General features: G+C 40.1%; 1 protein-coding gene across 2 annotated transcripts in view; it reads right to left on the bottom strand.

Moving 5' to 3' along the window:
* magixb (MAGI family member, X-linked b) overlaps positions 1 to 26456 on the bottom strand; it is a 58541-nt gene that overhangs the window by 23226 nt on the left and 8859 nt on the right. For both annotated transcript variants that reach the window (XM_074682153.1, XM_074682152.1), the window contains exons 2-7: positions 20046 to 20335; positions 15193 to 15309; positions 7323 to 7442; positions 4196 to 4366; positions 904 to 1099; positions 323 to 393 (exon numbers count right to left, since the gene is read on the bottom strand). In XM_074682153.1, the coding sequence (XP_074538254.1) occupies positions 323 to 393; positions 904 to 1099; positions 4196 to 4366; positions 7323 to 7442; positions 15193 to 15309; positions 20046 to 20325 (955 nt within the window). In that variant the 5' untranslated portion in view covers positions 20326 to 20335. The remainder of the gene's footprint in view (positions 1 to 322; positions 394 to 903; positions 1100 to 4195; positions 4367 to 7322; positions 7443 to 15192; positions 15310 to 20045; positions 20336 to 26456) is intronic.

Raw genomic sequence — 26456 nt, 5'->3', positions numbered from 1 at the left:
CATGTGACCAAATTATAAAATTAAGTTGCAGGTCACGTGCCATCCACGTGTCGACCCTGCCTGCCTCAGCAGTGAGTCGGGCTCTTCGCCAGCAGCCCCGAGCTTTAGGCCTTAATCACTTACATGTCTCTGTTCAGCTAAAAGCTCATTCCATCTCATTTGACTCTAACAAGCTGCCTGTCTCTTACCTCCGCTCTTGACAGATACGTAGCTTCATTCAGACCCTTGAACAGTTAAATATGTCAGCAGTGTTGAAATAATTACATCCAGGGAAAGAGAGAAGGAGAGAAAGAGAAAGGGAGAAACAAACAAAGAGGCTGACATTCATTTTTGTAGACGGTCTCCCGGCTTGACGCTCGAGCACTCTGCCAGCTGGTCCTCTTTGGGTTGCGTCTTGGAAACACAAAGGGGGAAAACGAATGAAAAGCCTGCCTCTTCAGAAACATAATAGTATTGGATTTGACAGCATTGGATTTAAATGCACTCAGAACAGAGACGCCTGCCAGTGATAGTCATGACAACTTTTGCATAAAAGAAGTAGAAGCTGCTCTTAGTTCAGAGCACATGGGAAGGAATGGTTCAAAATTGTAGGAAAAAACATATTCGTGAGAAAATAAGATGACTGTGAGATGACTGTGACCCTGAACAAAGGAAACAGAAAGAGGTGGCCTGTTAAGAGGTTTTCTTTTACTTTACAATTTATGAAACACAATGTACTTTTCCAGGAAGGCCCTTGTCCAGTCCTAATACTACGCTAAGCTAACCATCATCTGGATGGTTTATATTGAGAACATGAAAGAGGATACTCATTATCTCATCTAACCTCTGCCAAAAAGCTTTTTTAGCAAGTAGCATAACTTTGACATATTTTCCCATCACAGTTGTGAACAGCCAGATACTCACTCCACAAAGTGAGACTCCCCTGGGTCACTAAAAGCCAGCTCCCAGTGATCAGGCATCACACGTCTCACCCTAGCACCGCTTCTCCCACCGATGAACCCGTTCTCTACAGCTCGTCCATCCCCACTGCTGGATGCCCTGGGTCGACGGGGGGACCGATGTCTATGTGGGAGCGAGCTGCTGATGCCTACAGAGCCTCCTGTAATAACAGTGACAAGAGGGAGCGTGAAAAATCTAAATTGGACAGGGATTCATTATTTACCTGAGGCACAAGGTGAGAAAGTTTCTCCTGCAATCTTTAAAGACATGATGGTGGCAATTCCTCCAGGGATTGTCAGGCAAAAAGCCCTGCGGTCAGCATGTCAGCCGGCCTTGTCCTCTCTCTAAGGAGGCTGAGTATGTCACCATGTATGCCACTCAACCAGCTGTAGAAAAATAAGCAGATTTTTATGCCTAGCTGTCCTTGTAGCTGTCCTTCAGCTATGAGTCCCAGCATGGTTTGAGGGATGTTGGAGACCACAAGAGGCATCCCGAGTCCTGCTGCACACCACAAGTGCTGCTGAGGCCCTCCACCCACGCAGTATCACTTTAGAAGATGACTCAGCAAAGGTCAGGGTGTTGGATGGTTCTCTCAAACTCCATCTTGCCTGCATCCTGCATTCAAATGCCCCTCCTAGTTCAGGATGCCTGCTGCCCTACCTGCCTGTTTGAAGCACGTCTCTAACTATCTGGATCTGTGCCTGTGTTTATTACCTCCCACACACTTCCGCTCTTATCTGGTGTTCCACTCTGGCTCCCTGCCTCCACCTTTCCTAACTGTCAGCCTCCCTACCTGCCTGCAACGCCACCGCCTGTGTTGATGCCTTACACCCTTAACCCTTACTCTCTAATCTCAAACCCTCCTTCTGCTCAGGTGTTCTAGTTTGGTGTTGCCTAATTTCTCAAATTCTCAGAACCACCATGCTTATGATTTTGTTAAGAAATGCATCTTTGGAGTACTTGTTTAGTTTGTTCAGCATGCAATTTGGTAAAATACCATTTCAGTAATTTGAAAATTGGTCTCTGTTCTTGGGATCTGGCACCTAAGGTTCCTGCAAAGTATAAATGAGTTAGATGTATTGTACAGAACTGGCAAGACTAATTAAAAACATTTCAGTTTCCAATCCTATTCGGCTTTTAATCCGTAACAAATGTGTCTAAATCTAATGTTTACTGGAATTAAATGGGAATTATAGACTGATTCACTTGTTTTAAGATGGGGGGGATTGTTGTTGTTTTTATTCCTGGAATTTTGTTTCTTGAATATAAATAAATCTTTTTTCTTTTGAATTATCATAAATCTTATTATTTGAAGCTGCCATGAGGAACATTTACTCTGTGTTGGTTTGTCGGACCCAGATCAGCAAAGGTGTAAATCTTACTATGTGCTAATCTTGCTGTTGAAAATGTAAAGAAAGGGTTGGTTTAAGCGTGCACCCCATATACAGAGGCTGTAGTCACCATTGCAGCCCTTGCCTCAATCATTTGTTGGACATCTTACGCTGCTTTCTGCGCCGTACTTTCCACATTTTTTGTTTCTCTTTAGCTGTACCATCTATCTCAAAGTGACAACAAAAAATATATAACTTAAACTTACATTGTGATTCTCACGCAACACCTTAGTCCTACTTAAATGTTATACTCCCTTTCAGCCGACTGTCTGCTACAACTTGGTGTTAGTTGCAGGTGTGTATGATAATTTGTTACCCGACAGTGTTGAAAATTATGAAGACCCAGGATCTGCACATTCTGGATCTTAGTATCCAGAATAATGCCAGGATCGGGATCGTACTTTGACATCTGTCAGAAATTATCATGACCTTGTCTTGTATTTTTTTTGCAAAGCAATCTTACCACTTATCGTGGAGTTATATATACATGTGAAAACGGCCCTATCTCACAATGATAAAGAATCCTTTAAAAAAATCCTGGATCTAGACGGTGATCTGGATTGCCACCAAAATCGTCTCACTCGTTACTTTTTGAGTTATGTTGTTCTCAGACTAACAAACAGACAAACTCTCCCCAAAATACAACCTCCTTAGTGGAGGTAATTTAAAAAATGTAAAGGTAGATTGTTTCTTCATCAGGGTATGAGCCAGGGGTGGCCAGGTGAAGCCAGACCCTTGAAATCTGACTGGCCAGCCTGAAATCATTTACCCCACAGCTATTTGCCTTGTTAGCGATGACACTTGCATTGAAATCAACAATGTAGATTTCAAACTAACACATTTTTCAGTCTTTAAATGATTTGGTTCAGCAAATTTGAATTTTGCCTGTAGAGTTTTCGACAAAAATGTCCAACTGAAAAAAAAAGAATATCACATTTTTTGGATTCTTTCATAGAAGAAGTGAAAGTAGATGTGATTGGTGAATTCATTATTTCTAGGCTGACCTCAAAGAAATTGCGGCCCAAGCATGGTTTCTTCATTGGCTGTAAATCATCATCTGTTTCAGGCATTTAAGATTACACTATAGAAACTGTCGATTCTGCTGCTGATGGTTTCATTTTTTTTTCACTGGTCACAAAGCGGCATCGGTATCACAAACAGTTAAAATCTCCTCACAAGAGCTTTAATTATTTTGATTGCTGACAACATCTCAGCACTTCATTTTCAGAAACTGTTAAAAGCTTTTGTTTAATTGTTTTCTGTAATAGTAATGTGTTTATATGCAAATCTTCCTGAGTTAAGCAATAATTGAATAGGTATAAAAATGACTGTTCGCTGTTGGCATTTTAACACTTTTATAAAATACGACAAAATAAAGCCATAACATAAAACATTATGAACAACTACTGAAAACAGGTTTGATTTTCATTTAAAGCCCTGTGAAATAGCCATGTGTTTGTCGGTTGTTGGTTTAACATAATTTAATTCCCCCTCCCAGCTTCCTTTAAACATGACCTCCCTGCTCACATCCTCGCCTCTTTGCTTACCTCCTCGCCTGCCCGACCCAAGGCAGCCTGACCTTCCTTTGGAGGTGGTCCAGCAATTGATGAGGCCACAGTGCCTCTGAGAATTTAGAGCATACTAATCGAGCTGATGATTGATTCATTTGGGTATCAGAGACTAAAGCTATAGATAGAGGGGACAATGCAGTATTTAGCTGCTGGATGCTGTGCAACGCTGAACAGACACAATATCTACTGTCGATACATCTGAAAAACAACACTTCCCTTCTTATGATGCTCTTAGCAATCAATAGTTTTGCTTTTGCTCTTTTACCCGCACACACCCCAGTTAGTGAGACTTGCCTGACAGGCCCGAGTCCTCCTCGCTGTGCTCCTCCTCTGCAGCCTTCTCCAGGTTGCTGAGCGATTTGCTGCGTGTGCGGAAGTTTTTTAGCAGGTTGCGGTGCTCCTGGTAAGTGATGGGGGGGCTCTCTGGGCTGATGTGCACAGGCCGAGGTGTGCCGTAGTAATTGCCTGAGACAGAGAGGAATGGAAGAGTGGTATTTGATAATGGGAGTGCATTACGATATGATAAATGAGATCTTTAGGATGCAAAGTGGCCCTTTCATTGAGGCTTCAGAAATGGAAGTGATATTGTTTCCCAAGATGCCTTGTCTTTGTTTAAATCTGTTGATTTAACATACATGTTACTGTGAGTATATATACATGTAAAAAATGTCAGAACTGATTCTTAAAAAAGGAAAAGTCTGTGTTACAAACAAAATCTACTGATGTAAATGAAGAGGTCATGGGTGTAACACGCAGTCTGTTTCAACATGTAAATAAAAACCTCTATTCAGCAGCAGAATGGGATCATGTCATAATGCACACATCTGTATGTATGAGCGTTACGTTTCCCCAGAGATCATCCTCTCTATATGTTCTATATTCTCAATCCAGACCATCTGCTCCAGCTGCTAAAGAACAAATTAAATTACCTCTGCTCCTCCATTTGGCTCATGGAGATCCAAAATGGGCTGAGGGGGAACATTAGATTAGTGAACCTGACAACAAGGTCACCAGCCGTCACCATTTCCCGCCGTCCTGCAGGCGACTGCGGGGGACAATGCTGCAGAAACCTCTGATTGCTCTGCTACAGCGATGTGTCCGTCAATGTCACACGTAAGGGGAGTAGGGATGACATTCATTGGTCCCATTAGAGTCTGATAAATTATGGATGCTAATGTATGGAGGCTTTTTAATCTGAGGCAGCACTCTGACCTGGGTGGGGGTGGAGTCTATGAGACTACGTATAAGCAGAGAAACACCTGATGTTATGAATATTCAGGAGAGGGTGGCTGTCTTATAATGGTCTTTGTAAACCTCATTTATCACAACAGTGAAAGTCAATGCACTTGATTAGCAGCAAAACAAAGAATGCATAAGAAGGAGGAAAGACGCTCCTTGAAGGAAAGTTTTCTTTTTAACACAAAATTTCTGATCTTTTGTTTCAGGCACTACTTTTAGAAAAATCCCCTCATCCAGGTGTTGCCTGTAGTCTTCTTGCAGTCTAATTGTGAAGATCAGGAAAGCTGATTCACAGACTGGTTTATAGAGGCAGATAAAAAAACAAAAGCTTTTAAAAAAAGCTAAACCCCTAACTTAGTCCTATCAAGGACTAAAAATCTAATTTGACTCCTGTTAGTGCATCAAGTAGGACCAAAGTTCCCCAAAAAGAAAAAGATGGCTGACATCAAACCACTGAAGTCACCAACCAAACAAAAATTTTTGGGTTGCCTTACCTCTGGGACTTTTCGTGGTTTGTATTTTGTCCCTTAACTGTAACTTTAACCTCATCTCTGAGATAGAAATACAAGGAGTTCCTCCAAAGAAAGGTGCTGTTCTTTAGAAAACAAAACAAAATGACGATTGTATTGTATCGCATCACATCGCATAGCATAGCATCGTGTCATGTTTTAGATAATGAAATCATAACAAAATATTGACTCAATATCTGTGCTCAGGCAACCTCGAGGAGAACTAAAGCCCCATTCCCACCAAGCAGTTCAGTTCGATTCTTCTCAGCATTGCACGCACTTTACGACGTTTCCACTGACTAATCCCTGGACAGACCACCAAATGACCAAGACAAGCTGTCCCACTTTTTGGGACCCTTCTGTAGGGGTGCCAGACTAAACTGATCTGATCTCGGAAGGTGGAGCTACAGCACAGCTGACCGTTAATTGGTCGAAATAATCCTTACTTACCGCGTGACAGCAGCTACATTTCTCCTGGCAGCACACAGTGTTCTCTGAAACAAAGCTTTAGTGTGCTTTTTATCAAAGAGCCACATGCCAGTCACAAAAGGACGAAATGCTGGATGTCTTCCATCGTTGCTGTTTGTTTACTGTGTCACGTTTTTCTTCTTTGTTGGATTTATTAGCCGGGTACACTGTGTTGCACTGCTATGGCGTCACACTATTATGTTACTGATGTGGCATCCAACTTACACGCTGCCTACCGAGAGGGGGCACGGTTAGCTGTGGAAACACAAACAGGACCAGGCTTAACCGAGTACTGCTTGGTTGAAACAGGGCTTAAGTTTAACCAAAAGGATAAGATGGCTTAACAGTTAAAAAGTTGTAAAGTTTGACACTCCAAGCTCTGCCCCGGAAGTTTTCCAAAGATTAGACCCCATTGTCAGTGCTCAGCTCACACTGAGCTCCTGTGAAGAGAAATGCTGAAAGTAAAATGCTCAGAGCTGCAAGCTCCACCCCCCCAAAGTTCCTGTACTCTTTCCTGTACTTTGAAGGGTTAGATAATATCCCAGGGATGCAATTTAGACCCCAGTTTAGTCCCAGGTGTGAGCTAAGAAGTGACGACATGGACCTGTCCTTCCATCCATCGTTATTGGGAACGTAAGATGTATCTCCAATAAGATGGACGAGCTAGCCATGCTAACCCAGCAACAGGGAATACCAGAGGGCAGAGTAGCATCATGCTATTCACAGGCATGGCTAATGAAGCTAACACCAGACACCAACGCCACACTGGAAAAGCTTCACCTGCTGTGAGCAGACAGGATCTAGGAGACAGAGATGGAGGATGACTGAAGAAGCTCAGTCCTGGACCCTGTGGAGGTGGAGGCTGGCTGTACTGGAGAATGATGGACAAGCTGTCATCATTTATTTTCTTATGGACCTTTTTGCACTTTCTGTACACTTTTTTACTTTTGTTTTCTTGATTGCTGCTGTGACTTCAATTTCATTGTACTTGTTACAATGACAATAAAGTTCTATTCTAATCTCTGTGTCAGGAAAGAATAGAGGTCCTCCAGAGGAAAAGTCAGCTGAAAGTATCCCCAAGACAGTAAATTTGACCTCCATAGTGAGAAAACACCAAGTTCCACAAAGGTTCCAGGTTCCTCTGGGAGTTTCCTCCAGTGGAAACACAGCATTAATTAAAAAGGTCAAATGAGTCAAATCCTCACCTTTAAACTTTCCGCTTTCAAGCAGCACTCCCGACTCCTCCAAAGAGAAGAATTCTTCAATGGAGACAAAGTTGTAGTCTATGCCCGAGATTTCACCGTCCCTGGGCTGTCTGGTTGTACCTGAGAGACAGAGAGAGACGAGAAGAGAGAAAAATGTTCTGTTAAATTAGAGCCACACAGGCTAAAGATAACACTAGCTTTAATGCTGATGATATGTCAATTAATCACGGCCTTCCTGCTGTTAGGGGTCATCAATCCGAGTTCAACAAAACAACAATTCAGCAAATAAGTCGCCTCCATGTTTCATTAGTCTGACAAATTAACAGCAACAAACAAACAGACACTTATGGATCTATTCTGGCTGCGAAAACAATCTTAGAAAGAAGTACAGACATTCATTTGGAACTCAAAGTGAAAATAGCAACTAACAAGTGACCTTTTTATTCAGAGTGTTTTCATGTGGATGTTAATTTGGCCCCAGAGCAACAAAGCGTCCACCCACAAACCAAAATCTGCCCTTTGGTTTGAAGAGCACAATGATGACGGCAGCCATTTACCAGGCTGGCTGTATTATGAACAGATCAATGAGGGGAGAATTAATCATTAATGAGGCACTGTGAAAGTCTTAAAGTCTTTCTATCACCACAGCAAAGACGGAGCACGCGGATGATCAATTGTGTGTCATCATAATTGATTCGCATTGACCTTGGCCTGGATGAGAACTGTGAATCCAAACCACAGCAGAAAAAAAGCGTCCCATCATCACAGAGCCACAGATGAAATCGTTACATACATGTGCAGGCATGTTGTGTGAAATATTTCACATCCTCTTAGAACTCATTAAGCCACGATATGCCCGCTCTGACCTTGAGACAAGCAATTTTTTTTCCCGAGATAGACTCACATCTCGAGCCCGAACTAAGGATGAATCTGTGTCCTTTTCCTCGAGGACCACATGTGATGTCAATGTAGAGCCGGCAGGAGGGAGTCACACCCAGATACCCTATAAAACCCGTGATTAATGCACTGCTGTCCTGGGAGCAGCTCTCGCAGCCACAATGACACGCACACAGGATGGCACAAAACATGCAAACACATACACACTGCAGCTAACTCACAAATGCAGACAGACATAAAGGCTTGGCAGCACAAACACTGGTGAGCATGAGGCATCACACACAGTCTGACCTCTTCTCTCTGCAGCACAAAGTGTGTTTCATGTACAGTATGAGTCTCAATAAGCAGTAAAGAGAGAAGCACTGGCCTCTGATTGAGGACAAAGTTATAGTTCATCTTTTAAATGCAAAACCTGAATGTGGGGACTATTTTTTTTAACTCATATGCTAAAGCAAAACAAGTTTTAAAAAATCTGCGAAAAGGTTTTAACAGCCAAAACAAGATCCAGTTAAGACAAAATATAATCCATTTATCCGACAGTACATTTCTTCATGAATTAGTCAAATCATATTGTCGTTAGGAAGTAAGAAAGAAGGGGAGTATGTGATGTAACTGGTCATGGTTGTAGCTTGCATCAACCTCCTCTGCTGAAACCAAATACCATAGATCTTTGAGGAGTATTCTATTTTTAAACTTTGATCAACATGGCGTTGTTTCTCTCTGAAGCACTAAGTGTGTCCTTCAATAATGAAGCAATGCACATTTTTTTGTTACCAGAAGTGTAAAAATCAAATGCACACAAGCATTGTGCAGTACCATACAATACAATCAATACAATATGATACAATACCATACATAACATACACTTGATTCTACCCAGAGGAAAAACTTATTGTGAACTGGAGCGCTACATGCATTTGGCTTAATGATACAAACAATATGATATATTAAGATATGTTATGATGCATAACCATACAAGACAAAACAACACAATATTATACCAAAATATTTGATTCCTTTGATAAGTTACGGTAAAATTAAATCTAGTCTGGTACAAGGCAAAGTGATCCAATTCATTACTTTATGATACAAATGAGACCAGACTGCACGGTAAGTTGAGTTTTGTCATATGTGGTATGGTAAGGTACAAAACGATACAATAAGACACAGTACGATACGGTACAGTGGGGGTATGATACATTAGGTACATTTCAATACAGTACAATGCATTATGATACTGCACTGTAAGATATGATAGAAGCTAATACAAAACGGTATGAGACAGTAAGGTACATAACAGTAAGATATGGTGAGATACAATATGTTCAACACAATGCTCTACAGCATGATATAATACAGTATGACACAATATGATAGGATATGATACATGATGTGAAACTGTGAGATACATGACTTTACAATACGGTACCGTAAGATACAGAAAGACATGACACAACAAGATACAATATAATAAGGTATGATACTCTGAGAAAGGTTAGATTAGATTTTGATACAGTATGGCACAGCAAGACTGGGCACAGTCGATTAAGATCAAGAGGATATGATAGATAAGATATGATATTATGTGGTATGATTGATACAGTATGATACAATTTGATACTGTAAGACACAATACAATGCAATATGGTAAGTTATGATAAGATTGGAAATAATATAATAATGTTAGAGACAATACTTAACAATATGGCACTGTAAGATATGATACGTTGCGGAGTGATAGGGTACGATATGGTATGATCTGGTACAATTTAATATACTTAATATTTAATATGATACACTGTAATATACTGTAAGTTATGATATGGTAAGATACTGTAAGATTTGATACCACAATATACAATACAGTATGGTAAAGCATGCTAAGGTTAGTTACGATCCAGCGGGCAGTGGATTTATACATCATGATTAAGTACAATACAATATGATACACTGCGTAACAGCACAATACATTACAGTACTGTGTCCTGTGGTACAGTGCCCTACACTAGAGATGATGAATATGACACAGTACAATGTAAGATGCACTATTCTTTTTTACTGGGATGTTTGTCTCAAACTAAGGACTGCTTGCAGTTAACCAGATGAGACAACAGGACACACGTGATACAACTTGCAACAATACAAATGATGTAAGACGAGACAATATGAAACCATACCAAACTAATTCATATAATATGATAAACTATAATGAACTATGATAAAATAAGTTATCAATTTACGTCATTATGACAGACAGGACATATAACACTATAAAGTAAAACAAAGAAATAACATATAAAACGCAATAAAATATGATAGGTTATACATTTTATTCCATCCTTTGTCTTGGCCTTCAATGCAGCTAACATTGGGTCATCTAAGTAAAAAAACAAAAACAAAAAAACAAAAATTCATTTCTTTAAGAGAAAATATGCTGATCTAAATCAGGAAACTATTTGGTGCCATTTCCTTGACACTGGACAAGTATTCTGTTTGAACTTTTGGTAAAACGCAAAAAGCCACAAAATATCACCCAGTTTAAATTAATCATCTGTAATTAGAGAACTGATGTCAAATCTCCTGATGACACCTGACATGTGTAACTCTTCTCCTCCCCTCAGGACACACATTATCTCTGCAGCTGAAATGGTGCGAGGCAGGGATTCATTATCTATGCACCCTCCCAGGAAATATATATGACATGTCAGCGGGGGTGGGGGGTGGATTATTGACATCTTCTTCTTCTTCTTCCACGCCTATCCCTGTAGGCACCACACGCAAATCCCACGGGAGTAAGGGTGAGACAGAAATTGAAGAGGTAATTACACAGAATCTAGTATCAACCGCACGAGGAAGAGAGAAACCGAGAAAACTGTCTGTCAAGCTCATTGCACACAAAAATCTCACCATGAAAAGGCCACAAACGATCTGTGTGACGACTGTGACGTGAGAGAATTAGAATAACCAAATGATGATGTTTCTTATCTCTGACTCACTTTGAAGACAATTAGAAAAGTCTTTTGTGGCGGGGGCCAGGAAGGGAGCTGGCCTTCAAGCAAAGACACTGAAACTGAATCATTCAAGGGCATGAGATACAAATGAATTTGGCGATCATATGAGAAAGGATGACAGAGTTCTGCAGGGTTATGTGAGGCCTGTTAAACCTCAGCGTGACAAAGTTTGAAGACTTAGAAAGCTGTATTTGTTTAATTGAAGTGAAAACACAGTTTACATTACCCTTCCTCCTGAAGGCTTCACAGTGAGCTGCGTATTTCTGCTTAAATATGAGCACACATTGCCATTAAACAGCAGTCATCCCCTCCTCCACTTTGGCACTAAAAGACATTTGCTTTTAATTTAATTCCCCCCTCTAGATTATTGATACAGTAGTTCATCCATTTTTATGCACTGCCCTCCTGACTGAGTCTTTGTAATGATGTTTTCTTGCGCTGGTGCCAGCTCCAACATCACAGCCCACCGTCTCATCAAAAGGACTCAGGGACTGTGATACTCTCTAAATAGCACAAAAATACAAAGCCACAGTTTCAGAGTAAAAAATAGCATCAAATGAGAGAGAAACTAAGGCTTATTCATACTATTCTGCTTCTGGACTGAAGGAACATTTAAACACAGACAGGGGTGAGCTAATCTGTATCTTACTTGACTTGAGAGTTAATCACAGAGGTAAGAAAAGCACATCAAAGAACCTCCTGTAACAAGAGGAACATACATGTGGTCCTGAAGGGGGCCACAAAGAGCCACAGATAAAAACTCTTCAGCTTTTAGCTCCTGATACCTCAAAGCTCAGCTGCCTCCTTGATAAAAACAACAACAAAAAAAAGCAGATATCCTTCTTGATTTATCCAACAATTTACAAGACGTGATAGCCTCCAAGCCGTCTTGGGATCAGGACAGCGTGCGAATGTTTGCGCCGGCATGAGAACAACAGCATCCTATTGAGCCGTCTCCAGCAGATCAGAGGATTACACACCCGGGGGCTGACCCTGCCTTGTTGTCACTCTTACTATAAGAAAGCACTAAGAGATTGGAAGTCTGGTCCAAAGTTTGACACCAGAAGGCACAAGTAGGCTGGACAGCTTCATGTAATGTTTTGATATAGCTTGCTAATAACCAGAGTGATATCCTGTCTTTGAGTGTAGACAGTAAACTACTGATTTATTCAGTTTTCCACATGACAAGCCTCTTTTATCCAAGCCATTCTCCAAATCCACTTACTGAGACTACTGAAAGCATAACTGTTTATTTAGGCAATCACTCCCTAAGCAGCTGCTTGTAGATGAAGCAGGATGCACGCATGCATGGCTAAGTAATGAGAGAGCTTAATTTGAATAAAACTGTAATTATACTCTGATATGAATATGCATGTTATGGGCAAAGAGGGAGGGCTTTTTCTTCCTTGCACCATCCTTGGAGTTTTGACCTGTGCCTTGTCCTGTCAGAGAGCGGGCCGTGCTGGCAGACTGTCTCACATGACCTACTTCCTGGACTAAAGGAGAGATTAGCAGAAAGCCCACACCACTACGCCAAGGTTAAGACTACCGGCACACTAGGTGGTCTATAGTCTCCTCCATAAAACTACCTGAACAAGACAAAAAGCAGATCAAACTTACGCAAACAGAATATTACATAAAAACACAGATCTTTCTCAGAAAAGCCTGCATGGCTGTGCTATCCTCCAGCTTTTTTCCAATGACGTCATATTACACAGGATTAAGATGGCAACAGATGTACTACAACTAGCTGCGTTTGGCTGCCATTGTGCCTGATTTTGTACTTAAGCATGAAAATGGAACAAGCCTCTTTTTCAGGGGATAATGCAGAAACTGTACTGGTAAAAAAAACCTGTGAAAGATCATATTTACACCAACTAAACAAAGGAACAGCCTTGAGGGAAAAAAAGGAGAAGATTGTTTAAAACTGCCCTTGAGGATAAACCCAGGGAGATATAAATGTCCAAACTAACGCCACCTGTGGCTTCCTCTGCTCGTCTCAAACTCAATTTAAGAAATAACAAAAGCCTGATAATGTGTTCTTTTGTTATTTCATCAAATTATCTCTGTTCTTCTTGCATATATTAACAGAGGGAAGTGTGGGAAACAGCTCTGCAGGCTTAAACTCCAATTAACACCAGGGTTCACATGGTAGAAAATGAAGAGATGTGTTATCAAAGAATTAATGAGGTCTGTAACTTTTGAGAGATATGCCTGGATAGATTAAGGTGAATAAGGTTAACTGAGATGTTCTTGTACCATTTTCTTTCTTCTTTATACCATTTTACCCTCTTTCACTCATGCACTATACACCTGGCATTTTCAGGGCTGGCTGCATATGTGAGCATAAATAGATAGATTTTTAACATGGCCTCGTCTGGAGTTTTTCCCTTTCAGCTCTCTTTGAAAGGCAGAGGTCTAAAGAAGTCAGGGAATACCAAAGACATCACTTATCACTCAGATGACAAACACCCAGTCGAAAGAATATGTTTCCTTTTCTTCCTACAAAATGTGCTAAATGTTCCCAAACCCCCATTCATCGTAACAACACTGAGTACCATACTGACCCTAATATAGGACGGTCCCATTTAAAGGATGACCACCCTCTTTTCAAGACCAATCTTTAGAAAAAGAGTCTCATAACCAAAATTTATTTTTTTTAAATAAACAACATTTATTGAAATACAGAGTAAATCATTAAAGTAACCTCAGAGACTGCTTTCTTTTTTGGCTTTATTTACAGTCACTAAGATCTGTTTTTGAATGCAATTCCAATTACAGCTTTGATAATGGGCATGCCTTTATTACAATTTAAACAAACTCACACGCCTTCATGTCAGTCTTTTGGAAACGGCCGCTCTGAGGACTCCTACAAGCTCACTTCTGTTGCGGTCATGTGTCAACCTAAGACAACTGTTAGCACGTGTCAATACCTCAAACCCTACCATAAGAGGACACCCCCACCTTTCCACATTATTCTCAACAAAAAAAACCTTGTCCTATCTTCAGGTCAAAACGGTATTTATAGTTATAAGTGTGTCCACAGTGGGGTGCATACTCAAATTGCAAAAGTTTCTGAAATTATAATGCCACAAAAGTTCTGATACTTTCCAAAATATTTCAGGAGTTTGTGAAAAGGGGCGTTTTACATTTAAATCTTGGCCACTGTTGAGTGGTAAAAAATATATATATATATATATATATATATATATATATATATATATATATATATATATATATATATATATATATATATATATATATATATATATATATTTATATGAGTCCTAAAACAGCAGTGTAGAGGTGACATGTTTGTGATCGTTGGCCTGGCTTAGAATACTAAAGGAATACAAACCTGGGCAGCAAGAAATAAGCTAGGGAAATTTTAGCGAAAACTTAACATCTTTCTCACTTCTTAAGTCTTAAAGTAACTGATCATTATAATAACAACTTTTAAAAAATTTTTTAGCAGTTACAAGTTTCACAAAATCCTACCAAAAAGCAAGAAAAATCATGTGAATACAGCATTAAAACAAGATTTGGAGAAAAAAACTAAATGCTTACGTTTGTTAGCATTGCCTGATAGAATTTTTGCTTGAAGGGAACAGTTAGCATTCACTACTGTGAAAAAAAATGGCACTTTACTCTCGTATTAGCGCGTCACAGAAGATGTATTATTACTGTGAAGACTAATAATGTGAAGAGGAAACAAGTTTATGTTTAAGGAAGCTAATTACTTACAGCATTTAAGTGGTGCACCAGCTAGCATACAAGCTAATAAGCTGTATTCCTGGCATTTCTGATGAAACGGTCAGTTTAAATAAATCCAGAGCTTGAACCTGAAACTAAAATATGTGGACTAATGAACAAAGATGTTTAAAAAGAAGAAATATAAAGACACAGAGGGAGAAAAAAGTGTGTTCACAGCACAAACAGAAGAAGCACATAATGGGACTCACAAGGTACAGCTCGGAGGTAGAGGTTCTCTCTGATGACCTGCTGAAGTTGGCTGTCCACTGAGCCGGGTGTGAAGCACTTACTCAGATACAACCTGAGATCCTTGCACAATGTGGAGCCTGAGGGAAGGGCAAAGGTACGAGCATGGCAGGAAGAGGAGAGGAAGAAGTAGAAAGAGAGAGGAAGAGAGAGAGGGACATAAGAAATCAGTCCAGTAAGCACAAACACTCAGATGATGTATACTTACTCTAAGATTTGTTTGTGCCTGTCAAGAGCAGACTGAAATATACTCCAAGTGCTAATCTTTACCACCAGGCTTGATTTAACACTTCATTTTACAACCAAGACTTACACATTCTCACTTACTGATCTCTCTATATCACTTCTCATGGATTCTGAATATAAAATGTGTTTCCCCGCATACCTCATGCATACATAACAACCTGCTGAGGTTAATTGCTGCAGACACAACAGTTGAGGCTGTCACCAGGGGAGGCAGAGTTGATCATCAGGGCTTGGGTTTCCTCTCTTTCATTTCCTAATATCATCTCAAGTGCTTTATGGCCTCTGATGACAGGTCACTCACTGTTATGGATTGGCTGAAAGCACCTCCAGGTTGTCACTCTGACAGACGACAGCTCTGTCAGTGCTCCCCCCACAGACTGTACACCCCTGTCACCTCTACCCCCACCGTCTGTTACAGTGGTTCTGCCTGGGAGTAGAATGAATTTGTGCCGAGCGCCATTAAAAAACGTCACAGTGTTATAACTTTATTAGTGCAGACAGTCAACTGCGTGTGCGTATTACTAACTGCATATGGCTGCTGCCCGTAAAGGGAAATGAATCCAACCAGCTGCCTTTTGGGAGATATGAGGGGCTTTTGTTCATCTCGTTATGAAACAGCTGCTATTTTCTCGTCTATTAGACCTCAACATCAGCTCTCGGAAATTGAATGAGCTGATCTCTTGTACATTGTGCAGTACAGACAAGCATTAGTGAAGTCAGATGTCAAGGTTAATAGCCGTACAAAGAAGAGGTTCAAAGCTTTGCATAAGACTTCATCCTACTTGGACTTTTCTGCATTTTACAGCGTACGAATGAAGGATTGAAACAGACACTTTTGGGCTGTATAGCATTTGATTAACAAACAAAAGCAGTCCTTAGAGCAAGCATCTGTTGGATGCACAAGTTTAGCCAAAGGCAATGAGATGCACCTGCTCTTTCACAGTACGCAAAGCTGTGCACATTCTTAATTTTGTACGATTTTTTCATCCTCTTGTTTTCTGGGTTTCCAAAATTAAACAAATATTCAAAACAGTGGAAGAAAGATACTTCCCTACAGCTGAGACATCATCAGAGTCTACGTATTGCAAATTTGGCTGACAGTGATGCAAAGATTCAAACTAAGAGGCCATTTCTACTTCTGATTCAGTTGTTCCTTTAATCTAACATTCTAAACACACAAAATGTGTTTGTTTTTATTACCTGATTTTCTCTTTCCATTCCTTTCCCTAATCTTGTTTTTACTCGAAGCACCTTTAAACTTGTTTTACTAACCTCATTTCTGTCCTTGTCTCGTTGACAAACGGTTGATCTTTGTCCTTTCCTGTGTTCTTATTATTTGTTGCTTCTTTATTGTTTTTCCGAGGGTTCCTTTTTTAGTCTAAGCCTGATGTCATTTTTGTTTTTAATTCTTGTCTCATGATTGGTGGTTATTGTTAAAAGTTGGCTGACTCACTGCAAACCAAATCTACTTATGGGTACAAATAGAGTAACCTTAAACCTTAATTATAAGCTCTCAAAGTGCACATAAAGCCCCAAAATGGCTTACTTTTGGAAGCATAAACCGGCCCTATTCAAATCTTCTAAAATGCATGGACTGAAACATATGGCACAAAGTGAATTATAATGCGTCTGATCACATTTTGCTAGTTAAGTGCAGCACATTCTGGGTGCTAATTAAGATGTAGGGCACAAAGAGGTTGCATTGAGTCTCTTCATTATTCAAAGGTGTGTTTTGGGTGTGAATCAGACTAATAAGAGTATCACCTCTTATTCTAAGAACCAGGTGCCCCTACAGGCTGCCATGCTTCTATTTACATGTTGGATTTAAGCCTCTGCACAGCAAAAATGATCAGAGACTTTCTAAATTAATAAAACATGTATATTAATGCACAAGGCACAGCTTCGTACCTTCATTAACTATTTAAAACTCAGGACAGGCTGACAGAAACCAATGGGAGCTAATGATGACCAACATCCTGTGTGCTTTACATGACAGTCAGGTAGGCTGTTAATCCTTGTGTGTTAATTTTTGCAGCTAAACCCTGACAATCATTAAATTGGATTGGCATCTCTTGCCAACACATCAATAATAGTCATGAAAAGGGTTAATATCAGCCAGTACTAATCAGAAAATGTTTCAGTGCGATTCTAGCTTAACACTTTGTAGTTTGTTGCAAGATAAATATTTACAAGTTTAAAAAATTAATTGCTGATAAAAAATACATTTATTTTTTCTTGGTAGTTTTTGTTCTTAGTAAAACTACAGCCATCGACCCATTGCGCACAATCCCCCCAAGAGTCTATTTCCTTCACAGTTGTTACGTGACTAAACACAGAGAAGTTCAAAGGAATGAGAACTTATGCAAGGCTCTGTAGACTGAGGCTTTTCTGGCTGAATCCACCGAGCAAAATTAGTTAGACCCATCATATCACTCTGACCTCTTTGCTTTTCCCCACAGAGCCCCAGCACTGAAGCTAAAACCTTTAAACTGCTCTGGAGACTGCAGCCCCATGTCCTGTATTTGAGCTGGGGGCAGAGGGAGTTGTTGTAGTAGCAGAGGCAGGAGGAGGTGTGATACAGCAACCAGTCGCATCAGCTCATCCATCACTGTCCACACTACACCCAGCCGAGCTGCCAGGGGAGGGACCAGGCGGACTTTAGAAATGATAATAGATCTAGAGCAGCAGTGGGAGCAGGAGCAAAGGTCCCCATTTACACCCCTGCGGCCAAACCAGCTATCAATCCAGCCAGCAAGGCCATCAGGAGCTGCGGTCAGGTGACATCCCAATGACATATGGCCTTATTCAGAGCCTTCAAAGACATCCGTTACCTCAGCCCCCTGATCTAAACATCAAGGTCCCCTCGCTGGTGACAGACAACTATATCGCCTCGCTCTTGTCATGTGTCATCAGCAGTTTTGACCTCCTACCCACATATTGACCGATCGCCTTGACATATCCGGACTAATTGACGAGTGCAAATCAGGCATCAGAACACTCTAGGCTGCAGACTTGGCCTGTGGGAGTCAGCTGAGCTGAATTATTCTGAGTGACAGCTTGGACAACGGGGTAACAGATTGTTTGGGTGTAGTCCAGTGAAGTTAGGGCTAAAACATCAACAACTCTAGCTGTCACAGCGTCAGGCAGAGAATCAAAGATTGACTGCATTATATGGGCAATTAAACACACAGAAGGAAGTGTTGTTGGACTGCATATGAGCACGGCTGTCAATATGTTTGTGATTATGTATCTGGGAAAAAACCACAGCCATGTTAATAACAGGGACGGTGCCATAACCATGAATTTACTCAGAATTTTTAACTGTATTTAGAGTTTCAACAGTTTTACAACAGTTTAACAACAAATTGCAGTGATTTGGTCAAAAGAGATAACAATAATGTTATCTTTTATTCTTAATGTTTAGAGGTATCCCCCAATGACTGGCTGCTGTATGGATGAGAAAGCCGGCCTTCTCCAAGCTAACCAATGGGACAGGAGTCAAACTATAAAATCTAATGACTGAGCTCTATTGATAAATGTGAATCCTGCAGCACTATGTGCTGACGGGTCAACACATAGAGGGGGAGCAATGATGGAACAACAATCTTTGTTTTATCTGTAAGCCAAAGTTTATTTTTGTTAGAAGAATGTTTGGGAAGTTAATGATACGGCTCAACCAATCAATTTTGCCTTTGCAGGGCAAAAATATTGTCTTATTCACAAAGCATGCGTAATGTTCAACGCTCCAGAAATGACAAAGCAAACAGCAGGCCAGTATTGTTTACATGTGTTTACTCGTGCTGTTTTTTTTCACACAGCAAAGTTCCACCTCAGTGTGTTCATAGACACACAAACATTTGCACGCATTTACACATACTTTCCGCGAGCTAGGAAAACCATCACAAGAAACATCTCCCAGCACCTTCTCTGCAAAGATGCAGCACTTGCTAGAATTTAACGTGAACAGATTTGAGATTTGACAACTGATTTCATTCACATTTGGTGCAAAACTGGACCCAAATGCTCACAGCTTCAAAATATTGTGGGCGTTTTTGTGCTTAAAGACCTTTAGAGCAGTTAGCACCATGAATAAGATCTTGAGACAGAGCAAACAGCGAGGAAAGTTAGCAGCCGCTCATCCATTCTTAGTGAATAACCCGCTCTGACCTCAAAAACACCAGTGGAGCAAGATGCCAGTGTCTATAGCGAAGTGCATCTTGGCTTCACTTTTGCACAACAGGAGTAGATGGTGACATATCATCCATTGTTTATACAATCTGAAATACATTGAACACTACAATTAAGAGGGTATCAGCTGAATCAATCTGGAAAAAGAATGTTTACATTAATTATCATACCTTCAAGTATTTACAGCACCTTTAGAGTAGTCACATGTTGTTAAATATCCCTGTGGTGTTGTAAGATATAAATGCAATCAGCACAAGCAGAGGCCTTGCCGTCTGTTGTGTTTTCACCTTCCATGACAGTGTGCAGATTATTTACGCCCAGCAGAACAATAAACTGCAGTCTAATTTATAGGGCTGTGAGTTGTAAGAGTGCTGAGTCATACCTGGTGACACAGTCTTGATCCGAATGGGATGTGGGCAGGAGCTGAGTACACCCCGGACATCTCCTAATGTCATCCCTAATACCGGTGTTCCCCCAATCTCTATGATGATATCACCCACTGTGAGGATGCCTCCCGGAGCCGACGTGACGAATGGAAACTCTCCATAATCTGCTCCTCCACCGATGGCGATGCCCAGCTCACCTGACGCGCCCAGCAAAGGAACAAAGCTGTCTTGCACCTTGGAGCGCCAGTGCAGCTTCTTCACCGCTGTTTTAGACATGGCAAATGAGCTGGGGAGGAAAGGAAACACAATCAGAGGGCGAACAGAAGGTGTGAGACCATAATATGGTGTGGGGGGGAAAGTGCCAATTGCATAACAGCTCCAGGAAGATCCTGTGACTGCAGGCAGGAGGTTGTTTTGTTATTTAACCTTTGTCAGTTCAAGATGCCTGAGGTCTGCAGATCTGTTCTGTTTCACATCTCAATGCATTAAAAGTCAAGAATAACTGATGCTTCAAAGGTTTGCGTATGTTCTAAGAGTCGGGATAACAAAAGCATTTCTTTGTTTCATGCAAACACACTCTACAGCACAATGCATGACTGTCCAACCAAAAGAAATTCAGAGACTGTCCCTCCTGTTCGCTGCACTTGCTGCAGGCTGACGTTGTGTTTTCATGTAAACACAGGAGTTAGTGCACATTCCAGCACATCTTGTGTCACATGGGAAAATCTAGTTTGCGTTCAATAAAGGTGCGGGTCATTGAATGCACACACACAGACATACACAGGCAGGACAAGAACCTGTAGCTGTTCCAGTAGTGTACCAAGAGTCATTTATTCATCTATGGGGATGCACGAGCCTTGAACAGAAATATAGATTTTCATGGATTTTTTTCAGGACACTGAACGATTATGCTGTTTGTTTGCAAATTGTACTCCCCAGGACACATTCTTCTATTGTCTGTTCAGCTGAAGCCTTTCATGGCATGTTTTGCGTAATGATCAAAGAAAAAGGTGCTGCTAAGGTGACAGTCGTACACTTAAAGTGTGAAGAAGAAAATAATGTGCTCTGCTGCTTTGTGTTTCCTGGGGAGCAGCTGTGTGTGGGGGCTGAGGACGTAGCTGACATGGTGAAGATTGGTTTGAGTCGACAGTGACTTGACAGCTGCTATGTCCGGAGCGGCCAGGCAGTGTTTCTCTGACATTATCGGAGCAGCACTGTCACCTTGACACAAAACGCAAAAGAGATGCACTAGGTAGAGGTCCTCAGTGTAAAAGAGAAACCTGACAGAAAGATATTAGAACTCAAAAACTCAAATTTTCTTCCAACTATTAAAAGATAAAAATGACTCTGAAGTCAGTTTATTTAACAGAAAACTGGAAACAGTGAACATAGGTTGACATCGAATACATCAAAATGGGTCTTTAAGCTAACTTGCAATAATTGAATTGAAGTTCAATCCCTACCTTACACAGGACCTACAATCTAGGTACCAATTGTGGTTTTTCACTGTACTGTCCTGTATGGATGTTATCAAATTTAGAGCTATTGGCAACTATGAGTGCCCATCAATCACACAACGAAATCCTGACCTAATCTGTTTTTTGAATGAAATAAGTTCAGGTTCAGAGTCTGTGTTCTAGGTTAGTGGTCACATCCCATGTACAGAGGCTGCAATCAGCCCTCAAATCAGAATCAACATTCTTTGAAGACAACGTACCTTGCTTACTTTCAAAGTTTTTGTCATCTCTCTGATAACTCTGTAGCAGCTTTACATGATTAAGTGTGAAAACAAACTTTTTACTTATCTCAGGTTGCTGTTCAGAACCCAGAACCCCCCAGCATTCAAGAAGTCCCCTTCACTGTTGCCATACTACAAAGTTGCCATCACTAAGCTAACCACTGTTTGTCTGTTTAGAATGGCAAACTATGAAACACAGACATATCCTTTGGTCCAAAAATCTACACAAAATTTGAAGAAACACAAACATGGCCATTTTTTAAAACATTCGCCAATTTGTGATGTCATGACTTAAGCAGATCCCATGTGGATCTCACGCGTTCTCTTTTGAACAAGCTGTTCAGAAAGCCTGTAGTCTCATCCTGGATTACTCCAACACAAATTCACAGAAAAACTTCCAAAATCATAATAAGCTTGTGTTTCTTTTGGCTTCTTTTGTATCTATTGTTGATTTTTTTGTGTTTAAGTTTCATCTGGAGCCAAGCCTGATTGGGTTAGGTTTGTATACCTGAATTTCTCTGGGCGATCAACAGAGTATCTTATGTATTTATTTACATTTGCAGCCCACATACAGTATATTTCGCACCATTAAAAAGTCACTGTTTACTCGAAAATGAAACTTTATATAATTAGTCAACTTTAAAGGTGCAGTTGAGCACATTTTTTGACACCTTTTGGTGGAACAAGGTAACAGTTTTACCACCACATCCAACCTTTATTTAACAGACACAGACAGGAGGGTTTAAGTCTTTGTATCTTAGCAAACAACAGGAGCTTAAACATGTCATTTAAACTTATATAAAATAAAATGCAATCATATATACTCCTCATGGACTGATCTCTAGCTCCATTGTAATCAGGAGATTAGCATCATGACATGACAAAGATCAAATCCTCTTAGCCAGTTTGAATCTTTCATGGCCTTCTGCTGGGTGGGGGCTTCTTACAGTGCAACACCCCCAGCAGGTCAGGCAAGAGCACCCCTGGGTCCTGAGGTCCAGCAGGCCTAACGAGACAGAGCAAAAGACGGACAGAGTACAACTAATCCTTTCTGCTTGAACAATCACTGGACAGGCAGATCTGACAGAGATCCTCTTCTTCATCCTCTCTCCTCATGCTCGACCAATAGCGGGGTCTCTGGTGGGTTTCCAGATGAACAAAGGAGGAAGAGGGAAATAGAAGGGGATTAAGGGGGCAAAAAGAAAAGGTGAGGTGAGACCGAAACGTGTGAAATGAAGATGGACCCTGTGTGTTTTTGTTTAAAATTCTGACAGTCAGGTTTCAGTTTTAGTCATCTATTTTTTTAGGAAGCGGATACTGGTTCAGAGTTATCACGAGATTTACACTGTGCCTTAAGCAAACAAGCAGAACACAAATGTTTTCAGGTGTTACTGTTTTTGTCAGAGTAATTCATAATTTTCTAAAAACTTACAGCGGCAGTTCGTTGTTTTGGGCAATTGTAACTTGGTGGCTACTGTCCGTTCTCTTGGAGCTCTTGTAATGCTTGTTCTGTTTTTTCTTGTGTAGGTGTTGAGGGCAGCTAGTGCACCATTGACTCTACAGCTATCTTTCATGAACATGGCATTTGATATTTGTTTTTTATTTTTTTATTGTAAATCTCACGATGTGTAATGTATGAGTGGACTGTGTGAACAGTGGCATACCCATCGAGGATTAATAATACTATCTTATCTTATCTTATCTTATCTTATCTTAACTTAACTTAACTTTGGCATTGTTTTGGGCTCAGTAATGACTTAAAATTCAGTATCCAACACCTTTTTCAATTTTTGGAGCATAAAAAAAAGAAACACATCTGTTTTTAGTTCATTTAATATGTCAGTGGTTGTTCATACAAATTTTTGTGAAAGATTGCTTTCATGTTTTGACTTTTCAAACACTGTGAATAAATTGTTTATTTTTTTATTGTAGACAATGGATAGCCTCATTTTAGCCTTTGGCAGATAAATGTTAGGAAAATTGTGCCACTGGGCTTAGCAACTTCACCACTGAAAAATGTTATTTTAGAAGACAGGCCAATAAAAATAATAATTATAATGACAAAGTGACATGTTTTGGGAAATTTTGACTTTCAGAACCAAGTTCCAATAAAAGAAAATTCAAAACTCTGAATATTCTTCAGAATTCTCACCTCAATCCCAGAATTCTGAGTTTTAAATTCTGACAGAATATAAGGAAAGTTTGACTTAAAAAACAAAATGCAAACAAAGAGTTCATTTTTCTTTTGTTTAAACTGGCTTCTCTGGTCACTGAATCTATAAGCATAGTCAAAGAAAACACAATAAAAACACAAGGGGCTTTTTAAACCTGCATATCTGAACTTGAAATGAAGATCAACGCTTCATCCTTTGCCAAACACTGCCCCCAGTTCCTCCCTCTCTACCCCACTGTGAAACCTTCTGCAGCAACATTGTCAACCTGCTTCCCAAAGCCAGCCTGCCATCCATCCTCCCACACAGTCAACACACTGATACAACTTGCACAAAGTGAGTTCTTAGGGGAGAAAAAAAAAACCAAAACATCAACTCTTTCTATCAAATCTTACACAGTATAATTCCCATGTGCATGAATCCAGAATAATAACTAGATAAGCCGTTAGTCTCTTCATGCTTTAAGATTTCTTAGAATTTCTCAGCAGTTGGCAGTAATGATTAAATGCTAAAAATAAAACAACTCGTAGGTCTGGGGTATTATCCTGTCCTGTTGGGCAGACAGTTGCATTGTGTGTGTGTGTGTGTGTGTGTGTGTGTGTGTGTGTGTGTGTGTGTGTGTGTGTGTGTGTGTGTGTGTGTGTATCTATATAGGTTTGGAAGATGAGCAGGTCGCTCACGCTGTAGCAGTTGTCTTGACCTCGTGTGTCTGACGTGGGTTTAATGAGCCACAGCCTGTCAGGTCCACTGATGCCCGGACACGTTCTGCAGCAGACACACCCTGACACCGCTGTGCTTGCGCCCTGCTGCTGGTGTTGATGCCACAAACTGGCCCTGTCCGCTCATCTGACTGTGTGTAGTTGAAACACAGGGTTTAGGTAACCAGTGAGGCTTAGGAGGAATACACTGCAGGTGACTTAGTGATCTGATCAAATCAAAAAGGTGCGTGTGAGTCCTGTAGCTCAGCACATACTATTAGGTAATCGAGAATTTGTTTTTAAAAATTAGCTTTCTACATTTGTCTGGATGCAATGCTTTTTCAAACAAAACTTCAAAACCATGGTAGCAGCTCAGAGACTATGATTACATTGTATAATTCCAATTATTCAGCATGCTAACATTGTTAACTATACATTCTGAAGGTAATTTATACTTTAGTATTATTACAAAGTGACAACAAAAGAAGAAACCACAGGTTATTTACAGAGAAGCCAATTTTATCTTACAAACACAATTATACATGTGAGATGTGCAGTTCCCATGTAAGTACAGAAGACCGAAAACTGGTGCAGCTAACTGTGCTAATGTAGCATCACTTCAATAACACTATTACCCCACAGACTCTGTTTAGGTGTATGAAATATATTGTTCTCAGCTGTGAATATTTCCTGAGTCTTGTCTCACTTTAAAGTTGGCAGGCGAAGCTAACTTAAATTTCTGTTTGAACAACTAGGAACATAGTTTCTCAAACAGTAGCTTTATAACATCCCTTTGGAACTAGCATCACAAACAAGACCTAACAGTTGTTCAAACAGCAAAGAGATTAGGTTTGGACAGTACAATGCTAGCAATCTAGCTCGCTAGTTATGCTAATTTTCTACATTAAAAGGTAAAATTATGGTGATTTTATGACTATTGAAAGTACACGCTAATTTACCTGATGATGGACTCAGAGGATGTGGATATTTGCAGAAAAAGAACTAATTTATTTAGCATGCGAGATATGCTTAACCCACATTAGCCCACACATATTTCGTACTTCATATCAGGGGAAGGTCGTGAACTAATATTGCAGTTTGTTGTTTGACAACCACATTAATTTTAATTTAATTTATTTATTTAATTAGTATCACAGACACAAATCTACAGCCAAATCAGTAGCACAAACATTATGTTTAGCTTGTTAATTGTCAACATGCTAACACTGCAAATACAAATCTTAATGCATGATTTTAAAAGTTTCAAACCCTTAAAGCGCTGGCCAAATCAGAATTGTTACCTGGTGATGGCAGTAGAAAGAAATTCAGGCAATCTAAAAAACAACCAGAATATAACAGAATAGTTCTTTAGTATTTAGTTTGTTCACATATTTAGAAGTGTTTTCGTGTACGTATTTAGAGCTATGCCATCACAGTTGTGATATCATGAATACATGCTAGCTAATACAAATATATTCTTTGCATACAAGGAACATTCAGCAATAACTGTGTTGGATGTTGAACGCCCAAATAAGTTAAAATTCACATTGGCTGGTTTCCCATGGATTATTTTTTTTTTTAATGATACATGATGTGTAATAATAACTGTCATCTACACAGTTGTTATGTAACAAGTAACATGTAAAAACAGAATCAGGGAGGTAAAAGAGGAAAATTAGTAGAAAACAGGAAGGTTTGCAGCGTGGGAGCTGTGAATGTCCATTCAAACAGTTTGGACCAAACGGTGGCCCACTTAAAAATCCACAAAGCCATGTGTGAAAAAGCATGTGTACTATTCCA

Source organism: Halichoeres trimaculatus, unplaced genomic scaffold (assembly GCF_033239565.1).
Source record: "Halichoeres trimaculatus isolate MK-OKI-2021-1 unplaced genomic scaffold, fHalTri1.1 fHalTri1_scaffold_11, whole genome shotgun sequence".
NCBI lineage: Eukaryota > Metazoa > Chordata > Actinopteri > Labriformes > Labridae > Halichoeres > Halichoeres trimaculatus.
This window is presented reverse-complemented; position numbering and strand designations above follow the sequence as displayed.